Source organism: Nicotiana tomentosiformis, chromosome 7, assembly GCF_000390325.3.
Source record: "Nicotiana tomentosiformis chromosome 7, ASM39032v3, whole genome shotgun sequence".
Lineage (NCBI taxonomy): Eukaryota > Viridiplantae > Streptophyta > Magnoliopsida > Solanales > Solanaceae > Nicotiana > Nicotiana tomentosiformis.
Genome location: NC_090818.1, coordinates 10,055,475 through 10,071,393, shown reverse-complemented (window position 1 = coordinate 10,071,393; position 15,919 = coordinate 10,055,475). Strand labels below are relative to the sequence as shown.

The following is a 15,919-nucleotide window of genomic DNA, read 5'->3' as shown; positions in this document are numbered from 1 at the left end:
GGTTTGGGGGGATCATCTGATTAGAGACTATAGGATTGCATCCCTATCGGATGATGTAGATATTTCCCGCATACAGACTTTCGCTCAGACTACAGAGGACCTTTCCCGTCGGATTTGTGATACTCGCAGGGATAGGGAGCAGAGTAAGAGGGCTCGTACTATGGGATCTTATAGGGAGCCATGAGTTGATTTTAGGCCCCCACTCCATCGATATCCACCTCGGTCAGCAGGTAGTTTCCCACCACAGATACAAGGCCAGCAGTTTGATCGTTATATTTAGTCAGGACTGGGGCAGAGCTCAAGCCAGCTTGAGGGCCGTCGACAGGAGCGTTCTGCACAGATGAGACAGCTTACTCCTCCATGTACTCAGTGTGGTAAGCTGCACACCGGGAAATGTAGACAGGGTTCGAGTGCATGTTTTCATTGTGGGCAGACAGGACATTATATTAGCCGGTGCTCGGGGTTAGGTAGAGGTACACCAGCTCAGCTTTCAGGATTCACAGCAGCCTCTTCGCCCTCAGTTCGTGCTCCCCGACCAGGTCCACAGTCTACTCAGGGCCGTGGTAGGGGGAGAGGTGGAGGAGACACCTCAGGTTCTAGTGGTGGCCAGAACCACTTTTATGCACTCACAGGCCGACAGGATTCAGAGGCATCCCCAGATGTTGTGACAGGTATATTGACAATACATTCTCATGCCATTTATGCATTGATGGATCCCGACTCTACATTTTCATATATTACTCCATTTATTGCTGGTAAGCTTGACATGAGATCTGAGTTGTTGTCACAACCAGTTGAGGTGTCTACGCCAGTTGGCGACTCTATTGTAGCTAATCATGTCTATCGAGATTGTACAGTGTTAATTAATGACCGTCTAACCTCTGTTGATTTAGTTGAACTGGTTATGCTAGACTTCGATGTCATTATGGGTATGGATTGGTTGGCATCTTGCTATGCTAATATTGATTGTCGTGCAAAGTTGGTCCGATTTCATTTTCCTGGTGAGCCTGTCCTTGAATGGAAAGGTAATGCAGCCACGCCCAAGGGTAAGTTTATTTCATACCTTAGGGCTCGAAAGTTTATTGCTAAAGGTTGTATATACCATTTGGTTCATGTTAGGGATATAGATAAAGAGCCAACGACTCTTCAGTCGGTTCCTATTGTGAATGAATTCCCGACGGTATTCCCTGACGAGCTTCCAGGAATTCCCCCCGAAAGGGAAATCGATTTCACTATAGATTTGCTTCCTGATGCGCAGCCTATATCCATTCCTCCCTACAGAATGGCTCCTGCAGAGCTAAGGGAATTGAAGGAACAACTGAAGGACTTGCTCGATAAAGGCTTTATTAGGCCAAGTACATCCCCATGGGGTGCTCCGGTGCTCTTTGTTCGAAAGAAAGATGGGTCCTTGCAGATGTGCATTGACTACAGGAAACTAAATAAAGTCACTATCAAGAATAAGTATCCTCTTCCACGGATTGATGACTTGTTCGACCAGTTACAAGGTGCCAAATGCTTTTCGAAGATTGACTTGCGATCCGGTTATCATCGGCTACGAGTCAGGGATATTGATATCCCAAAAACAGCATTTAGGACGAGGTATGGCCATTTTGAATTCCTTGTCATGTCTTTTGGGCTTACAAATGCCCCAGCAGCCTTTATGGATCTTATGAACCGGGTATTCAAACCATTCTTGGATGAATTTTTGATTGTGTTTATTGACGACATCCTGATATATTTGCGATCGGAAGTCGAGCATGCGGACCACTTGCGAGCTGTATTGCAGACTCTCCAGGAGTACAGGTTATATGCTAAATTCTCTAAATGTAAATTTTGGCTAACTTCTGTAGCTTTTCTTGGTCATGTTATTACCGGCGATGGTATCAAGGTTGATGGCCAAAAGATTGAAGCTGTGATGACTTGGCTGAGGCCCTTGAATCCGACAGAGGTTCGTAGATTTTTAGGCTTGGCAGGGTATTACAGAAGGTTTGTGGAGGGATTTTCCTCTATCTCTGCACCATTGACGAAACTGACACATAAGGGAGCTAAGTTTCAGTGGACTGAGGCATGTGAACAAAGTTTTCAGGAACTAAAGAAAAGGCTTACTATGGCACCTGTCTTGACTCTTCCGGATGGCACCGAGGGTTATGTTGTATATTGTGATGCCTCGAGAATTGGCCTAGGTTGTGTTCTTATGCAGCATGGTAAGGTTATCGCGTACGCCTCCAGACAGTTGCGAAAACATGAACAGAACTATCCGACGAACGATCTTGAGTTAGCCGCAGTTGTATTTGCCCTAAAGATTTGGCGGCATTATCTATATGGGGTTCATATTGATATTTTTACCGACCACCAGAGCCTTCAGTATTTATTTAAACAGAGGGAGCTGAACCTACGACAAAGAAGATGGCTAGAATTACTAAAGGACTATGATGTTGATATTTTATATCATCCCGGAAAAGCTAATATTGTTGCTGATGCCCTTAGCCGGAAGTCCATGGGCAGTCTAAGCCATGTTGAAGCTGATAAGGTCAAGATGACCAAATATCTATGCCAGCTAGCTAGTTTGCAGGTGCGTTTGGTAGATGCAGAGGGTGGACGCATTCTCGTTCAGAATACGGCAAAATCTTCTTTTGTTACTGAAGTGAAAGAGCGACAACACAAGGATCCTGAGCTTATAAAACTGAGGGAAAGTATTCCACAGCAGTGACAACCTTTATTTGAGCTAACTGGAGATGGAGTCCTTAGATACCAGGGCCGCTTATGTGTACCGTCAGTAGGAGAGCTCCATGCCAAGATTCTTTCGGAGGCCCATTATTCTAGATATACAGTTCATCCCGGAGCGACAAAGATGTATCGGGACCTTCAACAGATCTATTGGTGGAATGGAATAAAAAAAGATACCGCGGAGATGGTAGCTCAATGTCCCAACTGCCAGCAAGTTAAAGCCGAACATCAGAGGCCTGGAGGCCTAACTCAGTGTATTGAGCTTCCATTATGGAAATGGGACATGATAAATATGGACTTCATCATTGGTTTGCCTCGCACTCCACGGAGGTATGATTCTATTTGGGTAATTATTGATAGGCTTACAAAATTTGCTCATTTCCTGCCAGTCAGGACGATATATTCAGCCGAGGATTATGCCAAGCTTTACATTCGAGAGATTGTTCGCCTTCACGGAGTGCCATTATCTATTATCTCTGATCGAGGGGCTCAATTTACAGCATATTTTTGGAAATCTTTTCAGAAGGGTCTAGGCACGCAGGTAAATCTTAGCACCGCTTTTCATCCGCAAACTGATGGATAGGCAGAGCGTACTATTCAGACAGTTGAGGATATGTTACGTGCCTACGTGCTAGATTTTAAAGGAAGTTGGGATGATCATCTACCTCTTATTGAGTTCGCTTATAATAATAGATTCCAAGCTAGTATTCAGATGGCTCCTTATGAAGCACTATATGGGCGGAAGTGTAGGTCGTCGATCGGTTGGTTCGAGGTCGGGGAAGCAGAGTTGCTAGGTCCTAACTTAGTCCAGCAAGCAATGGAAAAGGTAAAACTTATTAGAGACCGGCTGCGTACAGCACAAAGTCGGCAAAAGTCTTATACAGATGTTCGACGTCGAGACTTAGAGTTTGATGTAGAAGATTGGGTTTTCCTGAAAGTATCGCCTATGAAGGGCGTCATGCGATTTGGAAAGAAGGGGAAGCTCAGCCCCAGGTATGTTGGACCGTATAAGATTATTCGGAGGATTGGTAGGGTGGCGTACGAGCTTGATTTGCCTTTAGAATTGGAAGCAGTCCATCCTGTGTTTCATGTATCTATGTTGCGGAAGTGCATTGGAGATCCTTCACGTATCACGCCCATTGAGGATATTCACATTGCTGAAGACTTATCTTATGCAGAGGTACCAATAGTTATTTTAGATCGGCAGGTAAGGAAGCTTCGAACTAAAGAAATGGCTTCCGTGAAAGTGTTATGGCGAAATAACAACATCGAGGAAATGACCTGGGAAGCTGAGGAGGAAATGAGGAAGAAGTACCCCCACCTATTTACGACTTAAGGTGAGTCGCATTTAAATAATTGCCAATTATTTCTTTATAGCAACTTAATTGGATTTTAAATGACTTGAAAGTTCAATTTAATTTTTTTTTATTGCGAGATAGCTATACGAAGCCTAGTAGTTGGAATCTTCAGAATTTGATTTATGCTTTGCAAATGTAACAAATATAGCCTCGCAAATAACGTATTAGCGGACAAGAAATGAAACCAAGGAATTGACTTGACCCAATCGCGGACGAATGTTCTTAAGGGGGGAAGACTGTGAGACCCCAGGTGTTTCTCTCTTCTCTTATGTAATATACGTAACGTGGCGTGGTTATATTAGGTATATATGATTGGGAATAGCACATTGGGAGAATAAGACTGAAAATGTGTGGTAATATCAAGGAACTAAACTAAAGCTTTAAGTCAAAGGAATCCCTTAAATAAAGGTTCATGGTTAAAGAAATGGCTCGGGTAGCACCCCGCGCGTTCGGAAGGTTTAAGTTAACCTGCACCTGTGAGATAAGACTAAGAGTGTATAATATACTAAGAATAATGTGTTATGAGGTATTATAATATCACACTGGCCACATGTTAAGTTTTGGAATCAAGCAAGTTGCGAAATAAAGGTCGGCAAAAGTTATCGTAAATTTCTCTAATAAATTTTTTAAACTTTAGGTCAAATGGATCAGATCATTTCTCCCAATATATAAAGAGTTTTAGGACCCACAACCTACCAAATCGAAGGTCTATGAGTCTAGTTTGCAACCAAAGAAATCTCACATCAAACCGACTTTGGAGTAAAAAGTTATGATTGTTTTACCGCGGACTGTCTGGACTGAAATCGGGTCGCGAACCGGGTCGGGTCAAACAAGTGGTATAAGTCGGAAAATCCGACTTTTAAGACCCCAAAACATTTCAACTTCGTCCCAAAACAGTGAGAAAGCTTAAGAGAGGGTTTCATGGTGTTCTTGAGTGATTAAGGTGCGTTTTTAATGATTTCTATCGTTAAAGTTTGCCCCCGTGCCTAAAAGCACAATCTCTACGCTTTGCAATCATTTTTCCCTTCTATTAGCTGTGTTTGGAGCTATTTTTGGAAGATAGAAAATTGTTGTTCTTGATGTTTCTTCAGGATTTATACTTGATTTGCCAAGGTAATCATCTTGGGACTCTTTTATGATCGTTTTTACAAAGTTCTATGGGCGTTTCGTCTAGTTAGGGTCATATGGCAAATCTGCCGATTTAAACTCATTTATGAACTATTTATAGGTGCATATAAGCTGCATATATATAGTGGTTTCGAAGCTTAGGACGTAAGGAACAACTTTCGTAAAGGAACTATAGGCATTCGGATGTTCGTTGGAGAGGTATGTTAAGGCTAAGCTTCGTCCTTCCTTTTAGCACGAAATTTGGGAAATTCCTAAGACGCCAAATGTGATATTTTACTATTCTGTTGCTAGAAAGACCTTCTGTGAAAGGCATTGGTATCGTAGCTGAAGTATTTTCATGATTCTATTAGGTTGATATTCCACTCGTTTGGTTAAAAAGGGTATTCGACATCTATATATGTCATTTTGTCGGCTTTCTTAAATATATGTCCATATATATGAATTCTTATTCGTCTTTGGGTTGTGTGACTTAAAAATAAAGGCATTTAGTATTTGCGATCAGTCCTTCTTCCTTGTTAAAGTGTATTTTAAAATCTCTAAAGTGACACATCGATTTCAAAATTTTCAAATATAATTTTTATGTTTAAACTACTAAAATATTTGATTTTTTTTTGAAATACTTTCTTTTACTAATTATCAAGAAATCAGGTATAAGGACTAAGTGAAGCACCTTAAGCTTTTTATGAACATATTCAGAGTTAAGTTATCTTTCTAAAAGTCGAGTTAAGTTTCCAAACTTATAAAAAAGGATATGAGATTCCACGAGACATTTGTATGCGATACGAAGGTGATTATGAGATTATGAGAATAAGAGTACCAATGAGCCAAGGTTGGCTAAGTTCTTGTTATGGCCTATTATGTACATTCAAAGTTCATATCATACATGACATATTATGCATGGACTTCGAGCTATAATCGGAGGTAAGGGGCCTATTTGCCCGAAAGACTATACATATTGTACAGATGGCCACAGGTTGGCAATATGATACCAGTTAGCTACCGGGAGAGACCGCCATTGCTAGCATTTGGTTGGGTATGTCATGCATTTATATCAATATATATGTATTCACGACATACAATTACACGAGCATACCATGCATATTTTATTACTATGAGGTCAGATGTCGGCCATGGAGGCTACCAGAGTTTCAGTGTCAGGTGGTATCTTTATTACCTTTTTACATCAGCTATGTATGATTCTACTTTCTACCTTACATACCAGTACATTTTTATTCGTACTGATGTCCCGTTGCCTGGGGACACTGTATTTTTGTTTCGTGCATGCAGGTCCAGGTAGGGACTCTGATCGACCCCTCCTCTAGGATTTCGGGGTTCAGCTGTGAGTTAGTAAGCTCTACCTCTTCCTGGAGCTTTCATAGGATGGTTACTTTTTTTGTACAGTTTGGGTATAGTTGGGGCCTTATCCCGACAGTGCTTATGACACTCTTAGAGGCTATTGTGGACACAATATTCTGGGTTTCTTTTTTGCTACTTTCAGTCTCCGGCCCATAGGCTTGGCATATATATATAGGTGTGTAGGCATGTATGTCTTCAGTCGCGGCCTCGTCGGCCAGCTAGTATTTTATTATTTTGGCTTGTCTACCTATATTTATATGGCTTATTGTTATTCATGTCATAACCTTACGGTCCAGGCTTAGTATTTCAGATGTTGTGCTGCCCGATCTGTTGGGCCCCCAGTCTAGTTAGCTAGTATGTTTAGTGGCTAACTTGATCGAATACAGTATCGAGTGCCAGTCGTGCCTCCCCTAGTTTGGGGAGTGACAAGTTTCACTTACAAGGGTTCAATTTTCAGATATGTTCCTGAGAGATTTTGTACCTCAGTCCCTTCGGGATGCATGGCACACGGAGCTTGAGCAGCTGCGTCAGGGCACTATGTTAGTATTAGAGTATGCCGTTAGATTAAGTGATTTGGCTAGACATGCCCCTGCTTTGGTCGCTACAGTTAGAGAGCGTGCCCGTAAATTCATTGAGGGGCTCAGGCATGATATTCAGTTCAGCATGGATCGGGAGTTAGAGTTGGATGTTTTGTTTCAGCAGGTAATAGAGATCGCTCACCGAGTAGATGGTATGGGGGATCAGGAGAGAGGAGACAAGCGAGGTCAGGAGAGAGAGGACAGGGAGGCGAGGAGACCTCGTAGACCGGAGAGATCTACTGGTCCTTATTTTGAAGGCAGGGTTCGACATGGTATAGGTTTTGTGGGTCAGCCAGTTCAGTTTGCACTTTAGGCTTCGCACAGTGCTTCAGGTGCTCATGGGTCTCAGAGTACCCATACCGCACAGTTCCCACAACCACGTTAGTAGAGAGGTTGCTTCGAGTGTGGAGATACTAGCCACAGGGTGATAGATTGTCCTAGACTCTAGACAGGTGTGTCACAACGGAGTATTCAGGCGAGTAAAGGGCGCCCAAGAGAGGAAGGCCCGACACGTTGATGTGTTTCATATAGTAGGCTAGAGGCCACTTCGCCAGATGATGTCATACATTTATGCTTTTGATTTGTTACAGACGGGCACCATTCATATTTTGATTCAGTTTTGCTTATCGGGGCGAGTTCCCCTATTTGTTGTCCCACCTATGGGTGAGTTCATGACCTAGCAGTATGTTTATGTGTTTGCCCCTATTGGGAGATTCTATGAGTGATAGCCGTGTCTATCATTGTTTTAATTCATTATTGAAAGTTACGAGACTAGAAGTGAATTCATATTGTCTATTATGGCAGGTTTAATGTGATTCCTGAGTAATTTGGTTATGATTTGTGATTTGATACTCTACCGGGGTGAGAGTTCAGTAAGTGTTGTGATTTTATTGGAAAAATTGAGTTAGAGGAAGATTTCAATTTGGTATGATGTGTATTCGGCTTGTGATTCAGAGTTGAGGGTGAGACCCTCACGATTCCATATGATTTGATATGTTTGAGCAGGGCTGCGTGCCGCGATGAAGGTTATATCAGGATGAGATCCTTGTGATTTATTCATATACCTTGATTCTTTCTTTTTAAATTGATTCGTAGTATGGTACTGATAGAGAGTTTTGCCTGTCGGGCTTGTTTGATATTTCTCTTATGTGTTTCTCTTTACATATTCAGTCATTTTCGTTCTGTGCTTCTTGAGTTTTAGCTTGCGGGGTGTGTGCCCGGTGGTGTTAGTTGTGAATTGTTGATTCCGGTATATAGTAAAGAGGTTTTCATGTTTCTTGCATCGTTGTTAGTGTTGTGGAGATTTGAAATAGGGTTCTAACAGATATGAGGCTAATTGCCGGTGTTGATTTTGATTACGGCCAGCTATTGTGATCAGAAATGTTATTACGGGCCTATGTGTGGCATGCCATATTGAGTGGTCGTACCTTGTGGGTGTAAATGAGTTGTTACAGCTGGTTGAGACTGATACCAGATATGGATTTAGAATCAGGTCTTTTGGAGATGAATGAAAGGTGAGAATTTCGACTCTAAGGCTTATCGGTGTTGGTAAAAAGGGTGAATTACAGTTGAGATGGTGTCGTCAGGTTTATGTGGATTGGGGTGATATGGGGTCACCCGCGGGTGTATGTTGGATATGTGCTTTCAGTGATTTGAAGACTTCGAGGCGATTCTTGGCACGTTCGAGGACGAATATTTATTTAAGAGGGGAAGGATGTAATGACCCGGCCGGTCGTTTTGAGAATTTAAGTCCTGATCGATGGCATAAGGTTCTGAGCAGCTTCGTATTATATGTATTGATTTGCGTGCGTGGTTGAATTCAGTTACCGGATGATTCAGAGTCAAATCGGAAGAAGGATGCAAATTTTTGAAGCTTAAGTCTTAGGATTTCGACCGTAGTCAGAACTGTGTGAAGATGGCTTCGGAATGGAGTTTTGTGGGTTCTGTTAGCTCCGTTGGGTGATTTTGGACTTAGGGACGTGTCCGTATTGTGTTTTGGAGGACTGTAGCTCATTTAGGCTTGAAATGGCGAAAGTCAAATTTTTGGAGATTTTAACTGGTAGTGGAATTTTTGATATTGGGGTCGGAATCCGATTCTGAAAGTTGGATTAGGTCCGTAATGTTGAATATGACTTGTGTGCAAAATTTGGGGTTAGTCGGATGCGGTTTGATAGGTTTTGGCATCAGTTGTAGAAATTTGAAGTTTTAAGTTCATTAAATTTGAATTGGAGGGTGATTCATGTTTTTAGCGTTGTTTGAGGTAATTTAAGGGCTCGACTAAGTTCGTATGCTGTTATAGGACTGGTTGGTATGTTTGGTTGAGGTCGGGGGGTCCTCGGGTGAGTTTCAGATGCTTAACGGATCGAAATTTGGATTTGTGTAATTGCTGAAGCTTTCAAGCTTCTGGTGTAATCGCACCTGCGGTGGGGAGGCCGCAGGTGCGGACTCGCACGTGCTGAAGGGAGCTCGCAGATGTGGCCATGGTTTGGGTAACCAGTGATTACAGGTGCGACAAAAGGGGCGCAGAAGCGGAGCAGCTCCTGCGGAGAAGGGATCGCAGAAGCAGAAGGCGAGCTGAGTGAGGATTTCTGCAGAAGCGGACAAGAATCCACAGGCGCACACTCGCAGGTGCGGCCTTATGCTCACAGAAGCAGACCAGAGGACTTAAGTCATTTCCGCACATGCGATGGAATTTTCGCAGGTGCGGCATCGCAGGTGCGACTGGAAGCCCGCAGAAGCGGAAATCGCTAGGCAGAAAAGGGCTAAGTGCGAGGGTTGACTTCATTCTCTAGTTTTGGACCTATAGAGCTTGTATTGAGGCAGAATTTCGAGGGATTTTCAGAGGAAGCTTGTGGGTAACGATTCTTAACTCTTTTATGGTTATATCTCATTAATCTATGGTTGATTTCATCATTTAATTTTGGATTTGGGTTGAAATTTTTGGGAAAAATGGGAAGAAGTTCTTCAACTAAAATTTTGGGTTTTGATTGAGATTTTGATATCGAGTTTGGATAATTTTGGTACGAGTGAACTCATGAGGGAATAGGTGTTCATATTTTGTGACTTTTACCCGATTCCGAGACGTGGAACCGGGTCGACATTTTAGGACAGATTTCGGAATTTTTGTTAAAGTCTTAATTTCATTAATTAGATTAGTCTATTATAGTTTTATTTATGATATGTAATTGATTTTGGCTAGATTTGGACCATTCGGAGTCGGATATTCGTGGAAAGGCATCGTTACCGATTGATTGAGCTTGGTTCGAGGTAAGTATCTTGCCTAACTTCGTGTGGGGGAACTACCCCTTAGGATTTGAGTCTTCTATGCTAATTGTAGTCCGTGTACGCGAGGTGACGAGTACGTGCTCAGATTATTTGTGGATAGTTGGCCTTTTAGGGTTCTTAGGTCCTTGTATTCACTGAGTATGCAGTTGTTCTCATTATGATTACGTTTCTTAATTACTAGTTTCACTTTTACCTGCTTTAATTAGAATTAATTTCTTCATGATCCGCCCTCGTTGCTTATTTGAGTCATATGTGCCCTAACTAAAATTGTTATCTCTTCTATCACCATGTTGTCTTTTCCCTAACTGCTTATCTTCATTTGAAGTTATAATTATTTCTTCTGTAATTATTCATCCTTAACTAAGTCTATGATTTTCTTTATACTGCTTATTCTTATCTGAAGTTGTTGTGTCCCTTTCGTACTTGCCCAACCTTAAAAGAAGTTTAGATATCCTATATCTTAGTTGACTTATCCTTATTGGAATTAATGACTCGTGATATCTCCCTCGTTGTTGAGCTATACTTTGTGGGACCGTTGTTACATATTATTTTCTCCCTCGTTGAGTTGTTCCTATTATGACTAGCATTCTCTATTGTGGCTACTCCTCGTAAATTAATTCCTCCATTCCTTTAAGTTCTGGAATTTCTGAGTTGATTTATTTGCTGTACCCTTGTATTAGTGTTATTGTTATTGTTGTACTTGTTGTTCTTGCATATTTACTTTGGGACTACGAGGCGGTACCTCAGGAGATCCCCCTGTCTTGTATATTTACTTTGGGACTACGAGACGGTACCTCGGGAGATCCCCCTGTCTTGCATATTTACTTTTAGGACTACGAGACAGTACCTCGGGAGATCCCCTGTTGAGCATTTACTTTTGGGACTATGAGACGGCATCTCAAAAGTGCTTTTTGTTGACATCTCTTTGTTATGGGGTTGCACGATATATATATATATATATATATATATATATATATATATATATATATATATATATATATATATATATATATATATATATATATATGTGTGTGTGTGTGTGTGTGTGTGTGTGTGTGTTGGGGGGGTTGCGCATGTGGCTAGACAAGGTGAGAATATTATGATGCACGTGTGACGAGACAAGGCATGCATTTACTTTACTATTGCACACGTGGCGAGACAAGGTGTCAGGGATTGATTTGTGATAATTTGTGGTGGCCTGGGGCATTCTTGTTGTTGATATTTGTGTAGTGGTACACTTATCTGTGTGAGCTTTATCTTGTAAAAGTTGTGAGAAATTATTCTACATGCTGTTCGTTCTTTTTCTTATGCTCACTAGCTGGTATGAACTATGTTAGGACACTTGCACAAGCATTGATAGAATTTAAGGGTCTACCAAACTATATAAAGAACTAGGTTCTCTATAAGTTCCCACAGAAATCACGCACACTACAGTGAGTAAATGACAGTAGGAATTTTACGTGAAAAATTTCCAACTCAACGGGATTAAAAACCACGACTTACCCTTGTAGGATTTCAACTTTACTACTGAGCAACTTTCAGATTACAACCTATGTAACCTAGGAATTAACCTCTTAATCCCTCACTAACTTGTAATACTCTATTACAAGCCACTTTGTAATAACTCTATTACAATAACTTTATAACTCGACTAACTCTAACTAAGATAAAAACACAAGGGTTTATGATTTACAAAGGGTTTCCTACGCAATGCTTCTAAACAAGCTAAGTAGGAATTATAATTGAAGAACTATTACAAAGTTACAACTCAACTAAGGACATACAATAACTTGATATGGGGAACTGGTCCGTAGTAGTGTTGTTCTTTGTTCTTGATGCACTTGAGAATCGTTTTCTTGATGATCAATCACAGTGAGTGTGCTTGAGTAAATTCTGTAAGTATTCATGTCATTTGTTTTACCTTCCTTGATGTTAATAATGCATTTGTGATTTCACTAGATGATGTAAGCAGGGTAGGTAAAAGACACTCCCCATAAAGTTGACTGCTGCACTATTTCTGCATTGTAGCGTGTGTAGGCAGCAACTTTACAGCTGGGGCAGTTGACTTGTGCAGTTTCCTCGGGAAACGGTAGCTATCTGTTCCCTCTGTTGTTCCTTTAACTCTGAAGAGTTGAACCATATCCCAAGTTGGAACCTTTTGATCTTAAGGTCTTGAGAATGTGTAACAGGTTCCTTATCTAGTTCTTGACAGTAAGTTTGTTAGATCATCAAAACATTACAGGAAAGATTCCTTCATAACTTTTGTCATCGAATTTTCCAAGAGTTTCCTTTCCATTGTTGAGGACAAAATATTTACACCCAAAAGTCCTTAGATGTGTTAGATTGGGCTTCCTTCCATTCAGCAGTTCATATGGAGTCTTGTTCAGAAGGGACCTGATCATGCACCTGTTCAGCAAGTAGCAAGTAGTATTGAGAGCTTCTGCCCAGAAATTATTTGCAATCCCACTGTCAATCAACATTGTCCTTGCCATGTCTTCAAGAGTTCTATTCTTCCTCTCCACAATACCATTTTGTTGAGGTGTTCTTGGAGCTGAAAAATTGTGAGTGATACCATTTTCAGTACAGAACTCATCAAATTTGGCATTGTCGAACTCTGTCCCACGATCAGACCTGATGCAAGCTACATTATTACCCATCTTCACTTGAATCTTTTTGACGAAGGCAACAAACACTTCAATGGTTTCATCTTTGGTTCTGAGAAACAGAGTCCAGGTGAAACTGGAGTAATCGTCAACTATAACAAAGATATATTTCTTTCCTCCCCTGCTTGCCACCCTCATGGGTCCACACAAATCCATGTGAAGAAGATTAAGTGGCCTTGAGGTACTGACTTCCCTTTTGGGCTTGAATGAGGATCTGACTTGCTTTTCTTTTACACATGCATCACATACTTTGTGATCCTTGAAACTTGATTTGGGCAGACCACGAACCAGGTCCTTCTTAACCAATTTGTTCAGCAACGTGAAGCTTGCATGACCCAACCTCCTATGCTATAATTCATCATCATCAACAACAACACTTAGACAGCTGAGATCACCATTCTGCAGAGACTCAAAATCAGCAACATAGATATTTTTGTATCTTTTTGCTACTAGCACCACCTCACCAGTCACTAGGTTTGTGACTGTACATATATTTGACACAAATTCCACCTTGTTTCCTTTGTCACAGATCTGGGAAACACTTAGCAAGCTGTACTTCAACCCGTTCATGTAGGACACATTTTTGATTGAGTGTGAGAGAGACTTCCCAATCTTTCCAACTCCCAGAATGTGTCCTTTCTTGCCATTTCCAAAGGATGCACTCCCTCCTTGCAGGGCCTTAAGTAAAAGAAAATCATTTGTACTTCCAGTCATATGCTGAGCAATCGTTATCCATGTACAATTGTAGGCTGCTTCCTTTCACTGTTCCCTGCACAAGAAAATCAGGAGTTAGACTTAGGGACCCAAACTTGGGTCCCTTGTAATGAGGAAAGAGGTAAATGAGGGATCTTCTGGTCTAAGCAGGCATCATGCGTTTTTTATATGAGGGATCAGGTTCTCTACCAGTAGTTACTTTTTTAGCGAAAACTTTATTTTTCTACTGTGACTAAAATCTGGCCTTACAATTTTCTTTAAAGTGCCCAGTGTTGCCACAGTGAGTGCAAAGCCAATTATCGGGTACAGTCACATACTTTCTATGAGGATTGTAAGGAATCTTTTCCCTTTGGAACCCAATTCCCTGCATGTTTCCCCATTATTGGTGTACATGGCAGTGATAGCATCAGAGGACCAGGTCCACTTGAGTGATTTTTTCAAGGTCACTCTTCACTCTTCCTAGTTCTTCATGAAGTTGTTTGTTTTTCTCAAGCTCAGCACACAAACTGGACTTCACTGAAAATAACTCACTTTCAAGCTTAATGTGTGCCTCACTTGCAACTTCCTTTCCCTTTTGAGAATTTTCAGGCCTACTCTCTATTTTAAGTTCCCCAATTATTTCCTTCAAGTCCATTAGCACCACTAATAGGTCATCTCCCTCATGCTCAATGTTAGCAACCCTCTCAGTTAAGAATTCTTTTTCTTTTCTTACACACTCAGTGGTCTCTTTTAGGTCTACCACAATCACCATTAGATCATCTCTTTTGTGTTCTATATTTGCAATTTTTTCATCTAAGGCATCCTTCTCTTTCTTCAGGTTCTCAATTGTTTCCTTTAAATCAACTACAACGACTACTAGGTCATCTCTGGTCTGTTCTGCTTCTCCTAATTCCTTGTTAAAGCATCTTTATCATTTATAAGACTGTGATAAGAATCAATTAACACATTTTCCAAAGACACGAGTTTTTTAGCAAATAGGATTTCAGATTTCTCTGAACATCCAGAAAATTTATCTCATCATCGTCGTCATCTTCATCATCATCAGACTGATCCATCAAGGCAATGATTAAGTCATACTCATTTGCTTCACTTTCTACTACCATCATTGAACTATCACCATGATCATTTTCTTCTTCAGATTCGCTGAAGGAATCTCCCCATGTAGCAAGAGCTTGTTTCACAACATTGTCAGCGACATTCTTTCTCTTGAAGCGTTTATCAGGAATCGGGTTCCTCTTGGCTGCTTTGTCTGTGTTGTGCTTGAATTGATCCTGCTTTAGGAGGGGACAGTCCTTGATGAAGTGTCCTGGATTGCCACACTTATGACAGAGGTCATAGTTTTTTGGCTTGCTAGAACTCCCCCTTTTTGGAATGCCTCCATTTCTGCGAACCATCTTCTGAAATCTTCTTATCAAGTAAGTCGTATCACCATCCTCACCACTTGAATCATTGTTGTCTGTCTTGAGGACCCGGTTCTTCTCTCTTTTGGGCTCTCTTCTTTCATTGTCCTTCTTTTTCTTCATTTTATATGTTCTCAGATTGCCAAGGAGTTCATCGAAGGTCAGTTTTTGCAAGTCCTTCACCTCTGTAATGGCGTTCACTTTGCTTTCCCAAGAACTGGGTAGCACACTAAGGATTTTCCTGACAAGCTTGTTTCTTGGAATAATTTCACCAGTGTAGCTCATTAATGATAGAGGTGAAGCGAGTATGCATATCTTAGATGGATTCATCATCTTTCATCCTGAAGAGCCTGTATTCAGTTGTGAGCATGTCGATCTTAGATTTCTTGACTTGTGTTGTTCCTTCATGAGCTATCTGGAGAGCTTCCCAGATTTTCTTGGCTGACTGACATGCCGATATCCTATTGTATTCATCAGGACCAATACCACAAACAAGGATTTTCTTTGCACGAAAATTCTTCTCTTTGGCTTTCCGGTCGGCATCATTAAATTCCTTTCTTGTTTTGGGAATAGTTACAGCAGGGTCACCACTAGTTCTTGTGGGAACGAAGGGTCCATTACAGATGACGTCTCAGAGCTCAAAATCTTCAGCCATGATAAAATCGTGCATCCTTGTCTTCCACCATCCATAATACTGGCCGTTGAACCTT

General features: G+C 41.2%; 2 protein-coding genes across 2 annotated transcripts; one reads left to right on the top strand and one right to left on the bottom strand.

Annotated features, from left to right (window-relative positions):
• The first annotated feature begins 340 nt into the window (after positions 1-340).
• LOC117273376 (uncharacterized) lies at positions 341-2,710 on the top strand. The gene is made up of 3 exons (XM_070179902.1): positions 341-1,025; positions 1,851-1,948; positions 2,201-2,710. Exons 1-3 carry the CDS (start codon positions 341-343, stop codon positions 2,708-2,710), a joined length of 1,293 nt encoding a protein of 430 aa, XP_070036003.1.
• An 11,505-nt stretch (positions 2,711-14,215) lies between these two features.
• Positions 14,216-15,494, bottom strand: LOC108945942 (uncharacterized). Its single transcript, XM_070179901.1, has 2 exons — positions 14,770-15,494; positions 14,216-14,714 (listed from the first exon to the last, which is right to left on the bottom strand). Exons 1-2 carry the CDS (start codon positions 15,492-15,494, stop codon positions 14,216-14,218), a joined length of 1,224 nt encoding a protein of 407 aa, XP_070036002.1.
• Between the last annotated feature and the right edge of the window lie 425 nt (positions 15,495-15,919).

Coding starts and splice junctions, on each gene's coding strand:
- LOC117273376 (XM_070179902.1), top strand. CDS start 341: ATGAGACAGCTTACTCCTCCATGTACTCAGTGTGGTAAGCTGCACACC. Junction 1,026..1,850: donor GCCTGTCCTTGAATGGAAAG/GTAATGCAGCCA, acceptor TAACTTCTGTAG/CTTTTCTTGGTCATGTTATT. Junction 1,949..2,200: donor GGCCCTTGAATCCGACAGAG/GTTCGTAGATTT, acceptor GTTCTTATGCAG/CATGGTAAGGTTATCGCGTA.
- LOC108945942 (XM_070179901.1), bottom strand. CDS start 15,494: ATGAGCTACACTGGTGAAATTATTCCAAGAAACAAGCTTGTCAGGAAA. Junction 14,715..14,769: donor TCCTATTTGCTAAAAAACTC/GTGTCTTTGGAA, acceptor TAAATGATAAAG/ATGCTTTAACAAGGAATTAG.